Genomic DNA, 19,950 nt, shown 5'->3' with positions numbered 1-19,950 from the left:
CCACTCCTGAGATACTAATTGGTCAATAGTTTGATACATCGGTCTTTGCACCACCATTGTGCAATAGAATTACCATACATTCCTGCAGAATCTTTCCTGTTCTGAGGCTCATATTAAACATCCTGGTCAAAGGAATGGCCAGTTCAGCTGAACACACTTTTACCACACACATACTGATATTCTATCAGTCCCTATTGCTGAATCAATCTACCAGTGTAAATAGACATACACCCTCTACCCAAAAAGAAACAAACTTTTCAAAAATAGAAGAAACTAGTGGCACCACTTGTTGTATCTTTTCGTTGTTGAAAGCAGCAACCTTCATGAGTGTTGTGTCAACTGTTTATGACATTTGTTTCATTAAAAGCCAAGAGTGACAGTGTGTTTTGATGAACTGTCAGAAAATGAGTTTCAAACAGAGAGCTGCAACTGGCTTTTGTGTTAAACTTGGTAAACGTTTTACCGAAATGCATCAAATGCTTCAAAAAGCATATGGTGATGAATGCTTATCCCGTACTCAAGTTTGCGAGTGGTTTAAGCAATTTCAAAGTGGTTGTGAGACACTTGAGGACGACGAAAAGCCAGGCCATCCAAAAACTTGACTGAGCGAATTAATATCCAGAAAGTGTGCGATTTCATCAAAGAAAATACAAAATCGTCCGTGTGATTGATTGAAGTTGAATTGAGGATTCTAAAATCAACTGTGCACAACATTTTGACTGAGAGTTTGGGCCTTCGTAAATTGAATTCGCAATTTGTTCCCCACAAGTTGACCGACGACCAAAAAATGTATCGAATTGAACACTGCAAGGACCTCATTAAAACTGCTTGTAAGGACTCAAACATCCTTGAAACGATTGTTACTGGTGACAAAACTTGGTGTTTTGAGTATGAGCCCGAAACAAAGTGCCAAAGTGCTGAGTGGAGACCACCAGAAGAGGGGCATCCGAAAAAAAAAAAAATCGCTTGGAGAAGTCAAAAGTAAAGACAATGCTGATTTGTTTCTAAGATTCCAAGGGCATTGTCCACAAAGAATTCATTCTGCCTGGCCAAACGGTCAATGGCGAGTTTTATCTCAAAGTTTTGAAGCAATTGATAGAGAGAATTCATCGCATACGGCATGAATATCGTGATGCAAGCAGCTGGTCACTTTTGCACGATAATGCACCAGCTCATTGTTCGAACATTGTGAGACAGTTTTTGAGCAAAAATCAAGTGTGTGTTGGATCACTTGCCATATTCACCTGATTTAGCACCCTGTGACTTCTTTCTCTTCCCCCGACTTCATTTGCTGATGAAAGGAAAGCGATACGACACCATTGAAAATGTTCAAGCGGCAGCAACCACGACCCTCAACAGTATCCCAAAAACCGATATAAAAAACTCATTTAATGAATTAATTGACCATGCCAAATGCTGTATCGAAGCTGCTGCATTTTATTTTCTATCAAAAATTCGGTTTCTTTTTGGACAGAGGGTGTAAAATTAGAGTATTCAATTCTCTGAGCTTAAAAGAGCTGCTGGCAGAAAACAGCAAGGGGGTAAAAAATTTTGGTAGCCTGTAGAAAGAAAAGCTACATGGTGGCAAGTATGAATGCTATAGTGGAAGTATACTTAGTGGTGTCCGTGCTATATTGTCTACTCCAATATCGAGAGCTCATAACAAAATTTTTATTCCACAAACCAAAGGGTCGTACGGCAGTGCGATGGGTATTGTACAGATTTTCCTACTATGGGAAAATATAGTTGGCCATATGGGATGATCTGGTTTGGATTTATTTTCAGAGTGTATAATAGACAGCTGTTGATGAAGCGACAAAGCAGTTTATTTGCCTCTATGAACAGACTAGTTGCAATTCTTAGTGCTTCACCATGAAGGCCATCATAGGGTACTCTCTGGCAGAAGCATAGACTAAGGACCCCTAATGAAGTTTTGATCTGAATAGCAAGAAAATATTTTTCAAATGAAAAAGGATAGCACAGTTATGAATTTTTAAACATCAGCCAAAAAGATACACAAAACAGTCATAATCAGTGAATTTCTTATAGAACTAGGCACTGAACAAATCTAGACATCAGTTAACTAATGTTTGCGGATATTACTTGGTTATTAATAAAAATTATGCCTCTATTCAATTCTTTTACCTGCTATGTTGCAATAGGCCATTAAATTCATAGTGATGAATTACTGTATTACATGATCAATTTTGTGTATAACCTGTGTAGAACACCTTGAAATGTATGCTCGATGTATTTCTCCCTTCCTCCCTCTCCTAATTTCAGTTATTTAAAGACTAAAGTTTCAAAATTATTAGTGCTAGTATACACACTATTTTTATATTATTACATTTTCTAAATAATAGGTGACGTTTAAGATGACATTCTATAGAATTAAAAAGAATAAACATGTCCTTTTTTTTTTTTTCTAATTTATTACTTATTGTAAGAATATTAAATAAAACACTTGCACCCCTTACCTATTATCCTTAGTTCTTTGTATCATCAGTGAGTCTCATGGTAGAAAACTGGGATCTAGGAATGCATATGCAAGTGAGGGGAGTTACAATTTTTAACTAAGCACTATATGCCCAAGGTATAAATTTTTGTGATCTTAAAATCAAAGAAATATTCTTCAAATATCTTTCCTCCTATTCCACATATTTTTAGTTAAAATAGTTAGCTGAATGAAACATGCATTAGAGAAACAAAAGTACAAGACAATTTATATTGTTTACACTACAATAGAACTTCCAAGGAATATTAATTTAGTTAGTATTACAATAAAAAAAACATATACTTTTACTTTGTTAGCAAAGTTAACCAAATATTACCAAAGAAAATTATTAAGTAAGCATTGAAACAAGTATAACATGCATATCCAATTTGAGATAAAATATGGAAAAAAAAAAAAAACATGCAGTTAATTCTAATTGAACTTTTTTTTTTCTTTTTGACACATACTCAGAGAATTTGTTATATACATATATATATTTAAAAAAGAACAGGATAAAATAATGGACCATTTTGGAGACAACTAACTAAAGAACAAGACCAGAAAAGAGTTCTCAATTGTGAACATCTGTTAATGAACAGAAAACTACTATCATTATAAATTGATTATCTATGTCCTCTATTCTTATACAAAAGATCTGGTAAAGCAGTTAATAGCACAACTAGAGGAACTGTATAAAAATGGTAGAAAAGTATTGCATAAGATAAAGTAATTAATAAAGAAATCTGTACATTGTATCTACAGCACCAAGTCTAAAAAATCTGAGTCAAATAATATATATGAAACCAAATGAGGCTTATAATCAATAACTCATGCTTATTTTATTGCAGAATTAATAAATTTTCTAGAAATATTGTAATTAAACAATTTTAGTATTTCCTGGTGAGTTAGTCTCACATGGAAATGAAATGTTTTCCTCTCTCTTTAGTCCACCTGTAAAAGACAGGAGATTAAATAGAATTATCTGACCTGTCATAACAATAGTTACTAGAGAATTAATTTTCATGATGCCAAGTCACTTTTGAACAGACTGTTTCTTCTAAATTTTAAAATATCAAGAAGCTGAGATAAGATTACATGAAAACACTTCATATAACTTTTATATGCCATATATAAGTATATAATAAATTCCTTAGCATCCAATCATGCATATAAATCTTAAAAAGTGCCATCAAGGTCTTGCAATCGCACTATTAAAGTTACTAAATAAAAACCTTATAAGCAAAACTATATGATGATGCCTTATAAGCAATTCGACAGTTGAATTTCAGGGGCCGGTGCATGCACGTGCATGGAATTATGCGATGTCATTTGTTATTTCTTGTTGGGCTGCGTTGGTGTTTGCTCGTGCTAATTTTCAATTCTGCATTTTTCAGAAAGTAAAAATTTTGTGCATCCACAGTTATTTTTTGAGTGAAATTTAAGAATGGGTCCAAAGAGAAGTGAACAGACGAATAATTCAGAAAAGAAGCACACTTTTTTAGGGTGTCTGCTGATGCAATGAAGATTTCTGAAAGAACAGATTTCAATCAATGAAGGGATAGAAAAGCTGCTTATCATCTGGATTAGAGAAAGAGAGATGAAGGGAGATCCAATAACTCAGGCAATGATCTGTTTAATTTTTGAAGAATTGCAGAAGAAAACAAAACTCCAGGATGTACCTCAGATCAAACTGAGTAATTCAAAGCAAGTCGAGGCTGGTTTCACAGATTCCAAGGTAGAACAGGAATCCATAGTGTTCTCAGACATAGGGAAGCTGCTAGTGCAGATAAAGAGGCTACAGAAAAGTTTGCGAAAGAATTTGAAGATTTAATCAGGAAGGAAGGCTACTTACTACAACCAATTTTTAAACAGGGATGAAACTAATTTATTTTGGAAGCGCTTGCCAAATCGAACTTGCATCATGCAAGAAGAAGTGAAGCTCCCAGGACGTAAGCCTATGAAAGATAGGCTTACCTTGTTATTGGCAGCAAATGCAAGTGGAGTATTTAAACCAAAGCCACTTCTGGTCTATCACTCAGAAAATCCTCAGTGCTTTGGGAAGAAAATCATTAAGTCCAAACTGCCAGTGATGTGGAAATCCAATGCAAAAGCCTGGGTAGACCAGCAAGTTTTCAAAGATTGGATTTTCGAGGCATTTGCCCCGAGCTTGAAGAAGTTCCTCAACGACAACAATTTGCCTTTGAAAGCATTCTGATCCTTGACAATGCTAGTGCCCACCCTCAAAGACTAAGAGGACATTCTTGAAACTGACTTCAAGAAAGTCCAGTTCTTGCCTCCAAACACAACGTCACTGATCCAACCCCATGGATCAAGAAGTGATTGAGTGTTTTTTAAAAAAAACTTTACACTAAGGCTTTGTTCTCATAGCTTTTCAATGTGACTCACTCTTCTGACAAGACAATGAAGAACTTCTGATCCTTGTAACCAAAACTGCCTGGGATGAAGTGACACAGAGAACCCTTCATGCATCACGGAAGAAACTCATTCCTAAATTTTCTCAGGATGACAACAGCGCAGACCAAGCAGCTGGAGAATCAGAAGTAGCTGCAGCCATGCGAGAGATCATGATGACGAACTGACTGTGGAAGAATTCAGAGCACTCAGCGAACAGCAAACAAAGGAGAGAGAGAAAGAGGAATTTCACCTGAAGAAGAGGATGGCAGGGAAAAAGGGCCGATGCCAACAGCTGCCATTAAAGAAGTTTTATTCCATTGGGAAAAAGGTGCAGTCTGTTTGTTTGGAATGGCACCCCAATACTGCCGACGTAGAATGACAGACTTGTTCAACAACACCATCATGCATCACTTCAAAACCATCTTGAAAAAGTGTGAGAGAGAAAGACGGTCCACCTTTGATCAGTTCCTCATCCCTGTTCAAGCAAAGAGGAGACGAGAAGAGGTAGAACAGGATAAAGAAGACTCCCTTCCAACATCTAAAGCTCAATAGACTGTATGTATGTATTGTGTATACGATAGCGTATCTTGTAATTTAGTGTATTATACAATACTAAAATACGTAAAGTAATGTAAATAATATGGTGCATTTCTCTCCCACTCCCCCATTAGGAGGAATGGGAGAATGAATTAATCTATTTTCCGACAATGAATTAATCTATTTTCCATAGACGTATATGGGAAATAATGTCCCGCAATTCGACAATAGTTCGCTGACAGATTAGTGTCGAATTGAGAGGCATCACTGTACCAAACTAAGTGCACAGGGCTATAATATCTAATGCTATTTGAAGGGGATGGGGGAAAGCTGGTGTATATGTGTAAGGATACCCATGAGGCAAATGAGTATGAAAGTAATTAAATAATTCTGAACATAGTTTCACAGATCTCACATCTAGATTAGTCATTAAAAGATGCAGGGCTATCTGTGGTGATTCTGAAGTAAAGATATTGTTTTTTCTTTTTTTGAAGATGAATACTAATAGAAGAAAATTATAGCCCTTAGATACTTATTGTTGAGTTATTTTGTAAAGAATACTGAATTTCGAGAGAGAAGTGTTGATGATAGCAAAACTGTAACCAACCAGAACAGAAGTAAGGATAGGATTATGGAAGGCAATACATTTGATGCTATGTAATCTATTAATAACATTACGCAAGAGTGTCCCAATAAGAAGTTGTGGGATAAATAAGGTATAACCAATGAACAGCAGGCTCATGGACAATAAAAGCATGAACAAAGGGCCAGACTTTAAGAAAGAAAAAATCTGAAGAGGCCAAGAAAATCAAAAGTTCTTTCGCTAAATGTTGAGCAAAAGAAAGAATGATTAAGTAAGAATAAATTTAACAAAGGGATGATGGCAGAAGCAAAAGAACAGTTAAATTACTAAATTATCACATTGCAAAGGTGTATCATGGAGATAATGCAACCATATGGCCATGGAATTAGGTGGGATATTGGAAAGCATAAAAATTTAGTGCCTAAGCCATGTTCAATTACATAAAGGAAGTGCCAAGACAGGAGTAGCAATATAAATCAGTCAATATATTAGGAAGGGCAATAAAAGTAGCACTGGAAAAAGTTGGTTAAGGCCAGTACTCATTTGTCAATTGGAATGGGCAGATGGAATGCGATACTCTATGGAGAGCAGTGTGGCTTTATGGAAAGTGAGTAAATTACCTTTCACAAGAAAGTGATCGTTGAATTAGATATTGAATTTCTAATATGCAAGCTGGATTTTGCAACAGCGCTTGATAGAATCCTGCAAGAAAATTATTAAAAATTGGAGAAAACAGGATTGATGTGAAGCTGGCAACATGAACAAGAGGATGGCTGAAGACAAAAATTAGTACATGTGGGGAAAAAGAATCAAGCATCTTTACTTGAATCATTGTTTATTTTGTAAATTAATGCTATTGGGGATTATCTGAAAAGAAATATTCAGTTCTTTGCTGATGCTAAATTAGAAAGGAAGCAATAGTAAATCATGTTAGATACACTGATACTGTGAAAATAAAGGATGTGTTTGGTCAAATTATGGCCAAAGAATTCAAAACTGGGACCTGTGTATTTCTTTTAACTACCTGAGTTCTCAGACTGGATTACCTGTTTTTGCAGAATGAAAATGTGTAAGAGGAAAAAAGGTGCCATATCTTATGACTGAATAGGCTATCTCATCAATCTGGAATACTAGATGAGATTAGCATTCAGATGTTAGATCCTGATTGATGTGTCTGAAAGGACAGACCATTCACTCAGGATTTAACATGTTTAAAATGAAGGCTGAAGGAAGAAAAACTTGCACTCCAGCAAAACACAAGGAAAATTTCTAGATGTATAAGAAAATATTTTCCTTTCATGTAAGATATCATGATACTATATTGTTTTATTTATTTATGAGAAGCGAATTATTTGTAAATATCACGTTCATTTGAGATGACTTATTTTTCTGTGAATCGCTGAATAACCTGTGAGCAGAGGTCTAATGGGCGCGTGCATGTTAAACGAAAAGCTCGAGGCAGTGACGTACATGGAAAGCAACTCACGTTTTCCAAGAAAGAGTGCTCCCAAAGCAGAGAGAAAGTAAGGGGATGAGACTATCATAGTGCCGTGTGGGAAATTCAGAAGGAAAAAGAGGGCGCTAACAAGAGAAATAAAAGGGGCTCGTGAGATCAACGAGGCTCTCTTTTCTCATCTCACTGATTGTTGTTCCAGGGCCTTCCTGTTCGAGTGGACCGTGCACAAGACAGCAATGTGTAACAGCAGGAGATTCAAGTAGTCTATTCAGTGAACTCCTGATGGAGTATCAGCATGTGATAGCGAGCGCTCTCCTTGGAAGTGGTTGCAGGCACGAGCATGTCTGCAGCTAACCTCCAACAACATGGAAACGATGCTGTATACGAAGATAGGCCTATCAAGTGGTAACCAGACCCTGCATGTGGTGTGATGGAAGATCCAATTTGCGGGCAACACAAAAGGCAGAAAAGACCAGCAGACCCGATTCCAGTTCAGTGATAGTAAAGTAGACTTTTTGTTTCATGTTAATTAGTTGCATTGGAGAGAAGAAATTACCTTGAGATATGATTGATGTTTGGACAGTCTAGCTAATGAACTCTAAGTAGAATTTTGTGATATGTAACATAATTGATGTCCATCTGGCATATTGTCCTGGACAGATTTATTAATGAGAGAGACAGAATCAAATTTGTGTGATATATGTTACAGGTAGAATTCAATTGAGATTGCTTTGATATTAAGCTTCAGAGCTTAGAAGTGAAATTTAGGAGAGAAAGAAAGTTATTGATTTGGTAGTACTGCTTAGTGATATGCTTAGTTTTGTTTGATATGATTTTTGAACTAATTTAGTGTGAATTGACCTTATAACCTAGAATTGATTTTGCATGACTGAGTTTATTAAATATGTGATATAATATAACTGTAAATGTGTTTCAAGTTTCAAATAAGCATGTATTTCGTTTAATTCTGAGTCTTGCCTGAATATGATAGTCAACTCACCACTCATAAAATTGTGAACCATAAGCAGGAGGGGATTGGTAGTTAAAGAATTAGTTTAAAGGCTGCAACTGTCAGTAAGGGTTACTAATTAGTTTATGCATAAGAATCTGGGAATGTCTCAATGAATAGAAATCCACTCTATTATAGGATATAAGTTGGCACAGCGTTAAAAAAACAAATTTGCATATATCCGAAAAGGGGACAAACTCAAAATTTTGGTAAGCATAGATACAACTGCAGAGTAGATAATAGGAAGAAGTAGAAGTAAGGTTTTAGCGATAGGTAACAATCTAACACAGATCTTCCAAACAGAAAAGCAACATACAGAACCTTCATTACAAGAAAATTACGACTTTGGAAATGACAGATGTAACTAAGGAAACTAATAAATGTAACAGACCTCACTAATAGTGTCAGGTGTCCTTCATTAATTCTAAAATAACCTAAACAACTCTGCCTACATCTTGATTGCAGTACACTTGATTACCTTGATTTTTGGTAGACAAAGAAATAATAGCTAAGGCTTAGAGACTCATAACCAAGGTAAATACAGCAGACTCACTATAGTAAATACCCTTATATAGTGAACTTGATCACCACAGTATAATAAAAATATCCTGGTCAAAGCCCATAACATTTGCATTACTTAGCATAACACGTTATGCAAAAAAAAAAAAGTTTGCTATCAAAAGGCAACTGTACCAAGACTATGGAATGTCAGTTATGATCAAAAATGGAGAATATAAAAAAATTAGAATGGAAGGAGGGAAACAAATTCATAATATCATTTTTTTTTACAGAAGGTGAATGTACAAAGAAAGAATGTAAGAAAAAGATTTACTAAAAGAAATTTTATGGAGTTTGTTATATGGTTAATAAAAGGAAAAAATTATTATGAAGAATGACTTAAGTGTATGACAATGATAGGAAGAAGCAATGCAAGAAATACTGATTTTGTTGACTTCAAATGTTTATTATGGATATAACTGAAACATAATAAAATCAAGAATGAACCAGTAATTATGAAGTTTTAAATTTAATGAGGTCAGTGTAATCAGAGTTTTAAGCTTCTCATGTAAGGAATGAAAATTACTTAGTTAAAGACCTAAATTTCAAAGAAATCTATAGAAACTAAGTTTATGAAATAATTTTAATGAATAATTGTTTTACTAACGATTAATCAAGTATGAAAGTTACTTTACATGACCTTGGTTTTTTACCTCACCATGGAGGTAAGATTTAGATTTCAAATCCTTAAAATTTTAAAAATTAAATAATGATGAGATTTTTTTTCTGAGGATTCTGAGGATCAAACCTCTGCTTTTTTTGGCATCTTTCTGTCCAAAATAAAGGTTAAAACATAAAATTGAAATTTTTATTTATTTTTTTGTCTGATAACGGATTCTTAATAATAAATGTCCTCTCTCCACCAAAACAGGCAATATATTTATCAACTGTTTCATCTGATTTAATAATCACTACTCAAGTGTTCCCATCATATTTTGATCAAGAAACTGTCTGTGGTCCCCCCCCCTTTTTTTTCCTTAGTTTTAAAACAATATATGATATTTATGTCCTTCTGAGGGGAAACTAAGTTGCTAATCAATTGAGTAATTTTTTTAAATTGCTCGCTCATTTTATGTTGTATTATAACTAACACATAAGACATAAGGAAACTGGTGAAATTCATTAATTTGATATATTCATATGAGTTTTCACTGCAAATGTAGAAGGTGGTTCCATTCTTATAATGTAAAACCAGAGATTTTTGTACTCTGTATAATCTCTAATTAAGGCTTGCTTATATTTATCCTAAAAATATCTATTTAAGTAGTTTATTTGGGTGTCTAGTCATTGGCCAGGTACAGCAGTAATTTTGTCTATTATTAACATGAACATGTTGAATTACAAAATGAAAGCATAAAAAAAAAGTCCAAAAAAATAGACAGGTGATAACATCTATAACCTATTTTCAATAATGAGCAGGCAGTCCCTGACTTAAATAAATTATCCTGAAAGGACAAGAAAAATGAATTATATATTTAGTTTAATCCTTTATCCAAGTGTAAGCAAACAAAATTTTTACCTGAAGTATCATCAGGACTGGGACAACTCGTAGTAAAGGTGGTATAAGGGGAAAAAAAAGAAAAACAGAAAAAAAAAAAAAACTTCCAACATGAATTATAAAAATTTTATTTAACCCACCTACATTATTCACATGCCATCTAACAGCAGCCTTCGTAAGGCAGACATAGCCAGCATGGCACTCGTGTATGCTTTCCTCGGTCTCACTTTAAATATGGATGTTTTTAGTATTTTAGTGCTGTCCATTTTTAATATTTGCATGCTATATCTTTATTTGAGTTGTAAGTCAGCAGTTCGAATTGAAGTACAGGAAGATAGTTTAATGTTAAATCTGGTGTGAGACAAGGATGTACATTATCCCCTCTGTTGTTCATTATCTATATGGATCACATTATGAAGAAAAGTGGTATTAAACATGATATCAAAATTGGAGATGTTAATGTCAGCTCTTGGCTTTATGCGGATGATGTTATACTTCTAAATAAATCCGCTACAAGTCTGCAAGATTCTCTGACTAAATTGAATAGCTGTTGTAATAGATATGGTATGAAGGTCAGCAATAAAAAGACAAAGACAATGAAAATAGACAGAATCATTGAAAATGTCAACTGTGTTGTGAATGGAGAACCTGTGGAACAAGTAAAACATTTCAGCTACTTAGGCACAATTTTTACTGAAGATGGTAAATTAAATATAGAAATAGACAACAGAATCAGCAAAGCTGGTATGGTGGGAAGTCAATTGAATAAATTCATATGGAATAAGAGAGAAATTAGTTTCAGAACACTAAATTAGCTGTATACAAGACAGTGTTCAAACCAGTTTTAACTTATGGATCTGAGAGCTGGGTCAGAAGTAAAACACTTGACCAAAGACTAGAGACCGTAGATATGAGAGTCCTGAGAAAGATTATAGGCGTGAACAGATGGCATCAATGACAATATCATAATAAAAATGAAGATATTAGGAAAGAACTTGACATTGTCTGCATCCAGGAATGCGTTAGCAGAGCTAATCTCAGGTGGTATGGTCACCTAAACAGAATGGGCGAGGAAAGATTAGCAAAACAAGTGTTCTCTGCCAGGTTAGCAGCAAAACGTCCCAGAGGAAGACCAAGATATAGGTGAATTGATACAGTACAAAGCACCTTAAACAATAGAAATATAAGATCTGATAATGTTGGAGTCTTGACAAGTAACAGATTGATGCGGAGGAAAATTGTAGATAGGAAGTTAGTAATGATGTAAATTTTTCATGTAGTACTATCATATCCTGTACACCCCGTGTGAGTACATGGCAGGAAATTGATGATGATGCATGCTATATATTTTTTGTTTGAGTGGATCTTAATGCTTCAGTTCTTAAAAGTCCAAAGGGATAAGCCTATTATTGAGAGATTTATGAAGAGAAGAAACAAGCAACTGCTCAATTATCACTTGCCAGGAAGGTCGAAAAGTCAAATACCCCCCCCCCCTATATTCTCATGCAATTTGTACTGTATTACTGTGCATTAATAATTACATATTGAAATCCAATTTGCGTGTGAATTCTGTGAACAAAACTAGCAGAAACAATCTTTAAAACATGATAATGCACTTCTGCATAGTAGAACATAGTAGAAGTTTGTGGAACAACGCTTATGTAAGTTGGGGACTGCTTATACTTGTTTGTAATTCTTTGTGCAGCTCTGTTGGTTCCACTAAAATTAAATTTACTGAGCTATAGTGAAAGAAGTCATGGTTCTGTTAGCACTACTGACAGAACTACTATTGACTAAGGGCTTACATGTTTCTGTGAAATATAAGCCACTTAATTTTGTGACAAATCTTTCAAGACACTACAATGCAAATTATATCAGATTCTAAATAGGAGCATTAGAAAAAACCAGAACTGTCAAACTTTATCATTAGAATAATGAAAAATGAGTAGCCTTACAGCACACAAATGTGCTTGGTGACAAGGACCATTCACGTTTCAAAGGAGAATTCTAATGTGTTGTGGAAATACTAAATTGTTTGTAGCTGCTTGCATCTCCAAGCACAGATTCTCTAGAAATTTGCTTCTCAATGAGGATCAATTCCCATCATGCAATATTTTGCATTTGTCTTATAATGCCAATTTTAAAAGTATCTTTTATCTAGTCTTTTTCGACTAAAAGGTGAGTAAGTTTTCATACAGAGGCAGAGGGTTTTTTCACCAAGAAACTTGGGTTTTTCGTTCCTCAGAACAGGCAAATTGGCCCATGAATACACATGGATCTACAGCCATAAAATACATACTTAATCCCTCACTAGGAGGGCTCAATCAGCTCTAAGGGATGGTGGAGGAATGTGGGGAACCCCATACGAATAAATAAAAAAAAAAGTAAACTTTTTTTTTTTCAATTGCCATTATTGAAACAAAGACAAATAGGTCAGATGCTTCTTAATAACAAATACAAGATATTATATTCTGGCAATAATGATCAGCAAAGAAAGCAGCAGCTATATTATTCAACATTAAACATGAGGATAATTTTGGCAGGAAATATCAAGTAAAATTATGTGGGAAAACATCAAAATGGGAAAATTAGACAATAAATGGTCTCACAGAAGGTTCTGCTGAAGAAAAGAAAATGTGGAGATCTGAACCTCAGAGCAAGAAATAAATACCTGACATATTGAAATGTCATAAGAAAATTTGTAGAAAATTGCAAATCTAATAATAATGGTAAGTACCTATTGGATTTCTGTTCAGAATATAGACTAGTCAAACTTTTTTTTGACTAGTCTATATTCTGTAAAAGTGATTGCAGGGAGTCTGTGAAAGAGAACTCATGAAAGAGCAGATTGCCTTTTCCGGACAGCATCAACCATTCCCAGGGATGGTTTTTGGTGCACCACATCAAACATACGAACAATAATCTAAGGTTGGGGAAAATTTTGAGTTTGTATATAACATTAGGAGTTCTACAGCAACTTGAAATGTAGTAACTCGAATTAAAGAACACATCAAGTTATTATTATTTTATTTATTTATTTTTATTTTTTGGAGGCTGAGGAGATGATATCTGGATATGGATGTGATATGTGCCATGAAAGGCTAGATAAGTTGGTCATCTCAAGAAAAAAAAAAATCTGATCATAACTGTAGGTCTGAATATTATCAAAAGTCAAGGAGAGAGAGAAGTAATTTTTTTCTTATGTGAAATAAGCCAGGATTTGTGTTCTGATAATGTCAAAATTCATTAAATTTATCTTTGCCCCACTAGAGAATGGTCATGAAAGATCTTGAGACTTGATTCATTTGAGCACTGAAGTGTCAAATGAAGAAGAATATTATCATCTCATCAAACTAAAGAATCATCAACCTAATCCAAACTGATAGTAATACACAATCCCACCAATGCTCATGCCATAGAGTTTTTTCTGCTGGAAACTTGGATTACTTTTCTCCAAAAACAGAAGCAGACAACCACAGAGAACACATGCAATGACAAACAAACAGAAAAGACCATGACAAATTACTAAATTCAAGTTTATAAAATGCTAAGTTACATGGTTGTAAACAGGTCATCAGGTCTAGAATGTAAAGGAAGATGGAATATACAGGGTGTTTCAAATAAAAGCATCCCCTATTCAGAGCAATCTGTTGAGAGAACCAGTACATGAAATACCCAAATATCCTCAAACTTGATGGGTATCCCTAAACAGATCATAGAGATTTTGACAAAAAAAAAGTTCAAAAATGACTAACAGAGGAAATAAGGCACTGCAAGCAGGAGAAAATTACATTAATGTGAAAGAGGTGTTATGTAATTGTGAAATGATTCAGAGCCAATGACAGTCATTCAATGATTACTTTTTTTTTCTCATTTCATAAAATAATGCGATACAAAAATTATATCACATAGAACTGGCATGCCGCAAGGAGATGAAAATGCACTTCATCTCCATAGGATGCTTCAAGGCCAACCTTCATGCATGCCAGAAATGTCAATGCAAATGTTCCGTGGATACTGGCATCTCCAGTTTGCAACTCTTGGCTGAAGCAGAGTTTATAAAGGTAGCATTGCAATGCTTTATGCAAAGTTCTCCATACCATTGTGCATGGCAAATCTAATTGTCTTGCTACAGCATGTGCACTGCATGAATCTACAGCATTCTCATTTGACTGCTCAATAACTGCAGTTGCAACATTTTTACTCATTTGCAGAATTTCCAGTTTAAGCCCTCTTCCTAGTTGGACTGTCAAACTAACTGTTTCTTCAGACACTTAGTTTGAACTGTCTGAACCATGCAACTCAATGCATTTGACAGTACTGGGTCTTTGCAAAGTCCTCAGGCAGCATTTTCTCCATTCCATAAAACATTTCACAAGTCTAATGACTGTGGAGTCAGTCTCACTCCTTCATTTATACTGCCATACAGCTCATGTGGTATGCAAAATTCACTATCTTTTCTCACTCAGTTTTTTGAATTTTTTAATTGTCAAAGTCTCTGTCCCCATAATCGGATTAGGGTACCCACCAAGTTTGAGGGTATTCCATCTACTGCTCTGAAATAAGGACACTTCGATTTGAAACACACTATATATGATGTTAAAATATTAATCTGAAATAAGGGCACTTTGATTTGAAACATACTGTATACAATTTTAAAATATTTATAATATTTCCATAAAAATGAAAGAAACAAGTCCTCTAAATATTGTTTTACTCCTCAGAGAGTAGGCAGCACTTTTTAGCCATATTTTAGAAATTTCTGGTAGTTGATTTTCACCATTCATCATCACCAATGTGTGTTATCTATATTATTTTTCAGGTTATCTTCTAAGTAAAGAAATATACTACAGGCCGTACCGCTTCCAAAGGTAGCGGGATATTAGTTCACTGTTATTATGTCAGTGATCGTCCGAAACTTATTTTTGGAAAATGCAAAATAGGTTTTTGCATTTTCCAAAAATAAGTTTTCTCTGTAACAATTTAATGGTATTAAACATAATTCAAGCATTGGCAAGTAAGGAAGTAGTAAAATAATTATATACAAAGTACCACATGATGTGATAACGTAAAAAATGTAACTATTTTATGAAACATAAACCTATAGTATGAATGGTAAGAAAAGCCGGAAACATAGCTTATTCCGCTACTTCCAAGACAACCTGAAAAAGAGTATAGTTAAGATGACAAGCTTTCCAAATCTTAATTAGTATTTAATTGTACATGCTCACGTGTGTTCCATGGAAAGAGTGAATTCAGGAAGCAATAAAGAATTCATGTATGAGAACAGTTCAGCATAGGAATAGGATGCATAAGGAATATTAATAGTGCTTATGGTATGAACAACACCAAGAGAGGAAAAAGTAAATTAATTTATTAAAGTTACTAAGATTTTGCTGGTTTCAAGGCAGATGTTTAATTAATCTACTAGTGTGCCCACAGTAAGCCAAACTGCAGACACAAGGAACTTTATACATTCCAGAATATGTAAGAGGATAAAGTTGATCTTTAAGAGAAGGTGGCTAGCTGAATAAGTTAAATCAAAAAAAATAAATCAAGAATGATTTATTTTTTCTGATGTACTCTTAATATATGGGATGGGAATACTCACCAAGTCAGGGAACAAATAGTGAGTATTCTCAAAACACTTACTCACTGAGCCAACACCTAAGCCTTTCTATATGCATAGGGAGTAGATGATTTTGCTAAATATGGAATGAAGGTTTAGAGAAGTTGCAGGTGAGGGGTTGTAAGGATAAGAGACTTTATAGACCGAGAAATGAGCTGCTACATTTATTTACAAATGCTGGACACATCAGAAATAAGCAAGATTGAAGTACTGTTGCAAAGATGGAGTTTTTGTCCCAAAATAGTTAAAATGATTGGATCAGAATAATATCCTGATGGGAATAGAAATGGAAGGGTATGATGTTTTCTGGATAGAAAGAGCAATGCTGCTGAAGATAGGAGAGGAATTATGTGTACACAAGGTACATTTGGAAAATAATGGCAGTAGTTTTGTAGCAGTATGGTATGAGGTGGAGGTTGTCAGGATGAGAGTTTGATGTTGCCATAGGCCTGGCATGTTGAGGGCAGACACAAATGTTTAGGCAAACTGGCTTAATAAGCAAGAAAAAAGTGATCAATTATGGTAATACTGCTTGGAATAAAGAGACAGAATCAGGGAATTTTTGTCCCAAAAACGGAAGAGAAGAATGAATTTCTTGAATTCTTGAGAGACAACTACCTTAAGCAATATGCAATGGAAAGCACCAGGATTGAGAATTTTAAGTCTGATCATATCAGACGATGTGAACCATCTAATCTTCCTTTAGCTGGTGAGAGTGACTGTGATGATCATCTTAGTTATGACAATTCATATGAGATCTTTTGAGAGGAAAGAATATGTGGAACTACAAGGCCAGTGATTATGAAAAAAACTCAGGAGACAACTGAGAGCATAGAAATAGGAGTTGAAAATGGATACTGATCAAGAATGATTTAACAGTAGCACTATCAGTGTATTCAAAAGGTGAAAAGATTCTCAAGTATTATGGAGATTCATTAAGTATCTTCATAAAGTCAATAGTCTCTATAACAAGTAGCCCAGTCACGATTATATACCTCACATACAAACTTTAATCCTTTACCCAAGCGTAAGCAAATCAAGTTTATATGTGACTAGGCTTCACAACTAGGCTACTTGTACATAGAGGCTATTGACTTTGTGAAGATACTTCCTGTGTAAACATAAATGATTAAATTAAATTTCTTGACAAGCATAATTTACTCTTAGTAACCATGCGAAAAAAACTTTGCAAATTACAGCAATGATGAGGAGGATCTTTGTGCAGAAGCAAAGAGGTTACAGTTACTTGTATAAAAGGTCTTAATTATGCTTCATATGGACTAATTACTGTGAACAGATCTGCTCAGCAGGTTTTCAAGGGGTATGGGAATTTTAGCGAGGTTTTAGGGAAGAGCTTTTTGAATAGAAGAAGAGGGGATATGATTGAGATGTGTAAATTGGTGAGGGGGAACCAAGAGGTTAATGTGGAGATTTTTATATAGTATAAGGAGATAAGGCTAGAACAAGAGGCCATTTCTAGAAGAGCATAAGAGTGAGGAAAGATTCTTTGCATAGAGAGTGGCTGGCAAATGAAATGCACTGCTTGAGAATATAGCGAGTATGGAACAATAGATTTAAATCACAGTTTGATGATCTTTTTGTGTAGTTCAGTGACTAGAACTAAGCCTATGATGCTACACAAGCCTGTTGTCTGAATCAATGCCTTTGAGATGGAAAGACCTAGATTCAAAATCTGTTCTAGGATGTAAAGAACCTTTATAAGGGATTTTCAATTAAAGGCGAGTTAGCCAGTCTCATTACAGAGGTGGCAGGCTTTTCTGTTCTTGCAATGCAAGGCAGGTACGGTGGCCCAAGAATACATGCAGCAGCAGACAGCACACCAGGAAGATAGGATGAATCATTATCAGAAGATTAATTAGGTTTTTAAGAAGGCAAGTGACTTGGCCATGAAATGCTAAGTCTAATATAAGGGGACAATGATCTGGAAGTACTTTTTCAAGCTTACAGGATATATATAAAAGCAAAAATTAGCTAAATAATAAATATATTTATAATAAATGACCTGAGATCATTTATTATTTTGCAAAAAAGTATTTCAAACCTAACTTTGGACTTAGGTTGTGCAAATTTAAGCTTAAATCAAAATCTACTGATAAATTCAGTACAGTTCCTAAATTGAAATGGCATGACAGCATATAACAAAATTCCCAGATACTAAATTTGGGAATTACATCATTCTTCACATTTTCTTGACTTTGTATTTTTTTTTTTCAGCTGTTGAAGGAACTTTATTTAAACAACCAGCACTTAAAAGTAACTACATCTCCAGGTTAAGCACTGTTTTTCTTAAGGCTTCTGGGAAAGGTGGCAGTAGTTAAGTATTAAATGAGCAACTGATTAATGATGTCAGATTGTAAAAGAAATGCTGATATCAGATATAAAAAGAAATCAAAATGTCATTATATAAACCTAGAACATATTAGTAATTCTTGTAAACTAACCATTGTTATTATAACAATGGGGGGGGACTACTAATATTTATTAGCGATTACAATATTACCTCTCTTTTTTCTAATTTACTTTGGTCTTTATAGTTTTCTACAGCACTCGTGATGTTTGTATCCATTACTAGTCCACCTAAGATAATTTCATCTAGTATGTGATGGATCTAAAATTGAAAAGAGGACAATTATATATTTGTAAATAATAGCATGCATAAAAATACACACACTGGCTACTTTATTAAGACCATGACATAACAGAGTGAATAATATGCTGATAGTGTCCTCTAAGTATTTAACTATAAAATTGTTAATATTATTGTCAATATTTCTGCAAGATTTGGCAACATGTCAATGTTTTTTCAATTCATCTAAAAATTCTCAAAGCAAAATCTGATCATTAGGCAAGTTATAGTACATGCTGCAAATGTACTTAATGAAAGAAATCATAATGGTCATGAAGTAGAACTGTTCTGTTATTATCAGCATCCTTGATTAGTAAAGATGTTTGAGTAAACTTTGCAAACTGATTCCTTTGTTCTGCAGCTGTTTTACTTCTGGTTCAATTAAGTACCATGAAAGACATACCAGTAAAATATCACATTTCTCAAAATGTGATTCTCCAAATTTCAGATAACTTGCTGCATCTAAAATTTGGTTTTTTCTAATGCCAAATTCTTAATATCTGCCTCAGCCATCGAAAACAAGTTGAATGTTTAAATACAATGTGTGTGACCAACATTGAGAAACAGAATGTCTTCCAATCTCTGGATACACCTATGTATGTCAGACTATCTACTATATGCTGCAAACCAACTCGCACTAGTCAACGCATTCATGTAAATTCCTACCTCCCTTCAACATATATTACTAGGAGCCTTAAAAATTTTCTCTGCTCATCATGCTGATGGAACTTTTTTCCATCAAAAAAACTACAACCCACTGATACCTTAAAAAAAGTTAAACTTGGACTCCCTGGAGGTGTCATGTAATAATAATAATAATAATAAACTGACAAAACAAATCAATAACAATTATAATGACAATGGATTCAAACCCATAGCCCCTGTTGGTTGAAGAGTGGAGATGCCATTTATTCAACCAGCAAAGTTTCCAAAACAAATTATATTAGTAGATACAGTTCAAATCAGGAAAGAACATCTCACATAAGATTTATTAATTATAACATATTTAGAGAAAAACTACTGGCACCAAAGGAAAAAAGCAGCCTGTGTACATATCTATAAGATAAATTTAATGAAGTATAAGAAGTGAAACTATTAACAAAATCTAGGAAATAAGAATTATT

The 19,950-nt window shown here is 34.4% G+C and overlaps 1 protein-coding gene across 2 annotated transcripts in view; it reads right to left on the bottom strand.

Annotated features, from left to right (window-relative positions):
- Window positions 1–19,950, bottom strand: part of LOC150098883 (AP-3 complex subunit sigma-2-like) — a 67,842-nt gene that overhangs the window by 22,570 nt on the left and 25,322 nt on the right. Inside the window, exons 5-6 of one of the 2 annotated variants that reach the window (XM_090404649.1) lie at window positions 18,701–18,808; window positions 2,478–2,532 (exon numbers count right to left, since the gene is read on the bottom strand). In XM_090404649.1, coding sequence (XP_090260775.1) covers window positions 2,503–2,532; window positions 18,701–18,808 — 138 coding nt within the window. In that variant the 3' untranslated portion in view covers window positions 2,478–2,502. The remainder of the gene's footprint in view (window positions 1–2,477; window positions 2,533–18,700; window positions 18,809–19,950) is intronic. The other variant, XM_090404648.1, reaches the window with a different exon arrangement.

Source organism: Typopeltis vanoorti, chromosome 15 (assembly GCF_054136105.1).
Source record: "Typopeltis vanoorti isolate ZY-2024b chromosome 15, IOZ_Tvanoo_1.0, whole genome shotgun sequence".
Classification (NCBI taxonomy): domain Eukaryota; kingdom Metazoa; phylum Arthropoda; class Arachnida; order Uropygi; family Thelyphonidae; genus Typopeltis; species Typopeltis vanoorti.
This window is presented reverse-complemented; position numbering and strand designations above follow the sequence as displayed.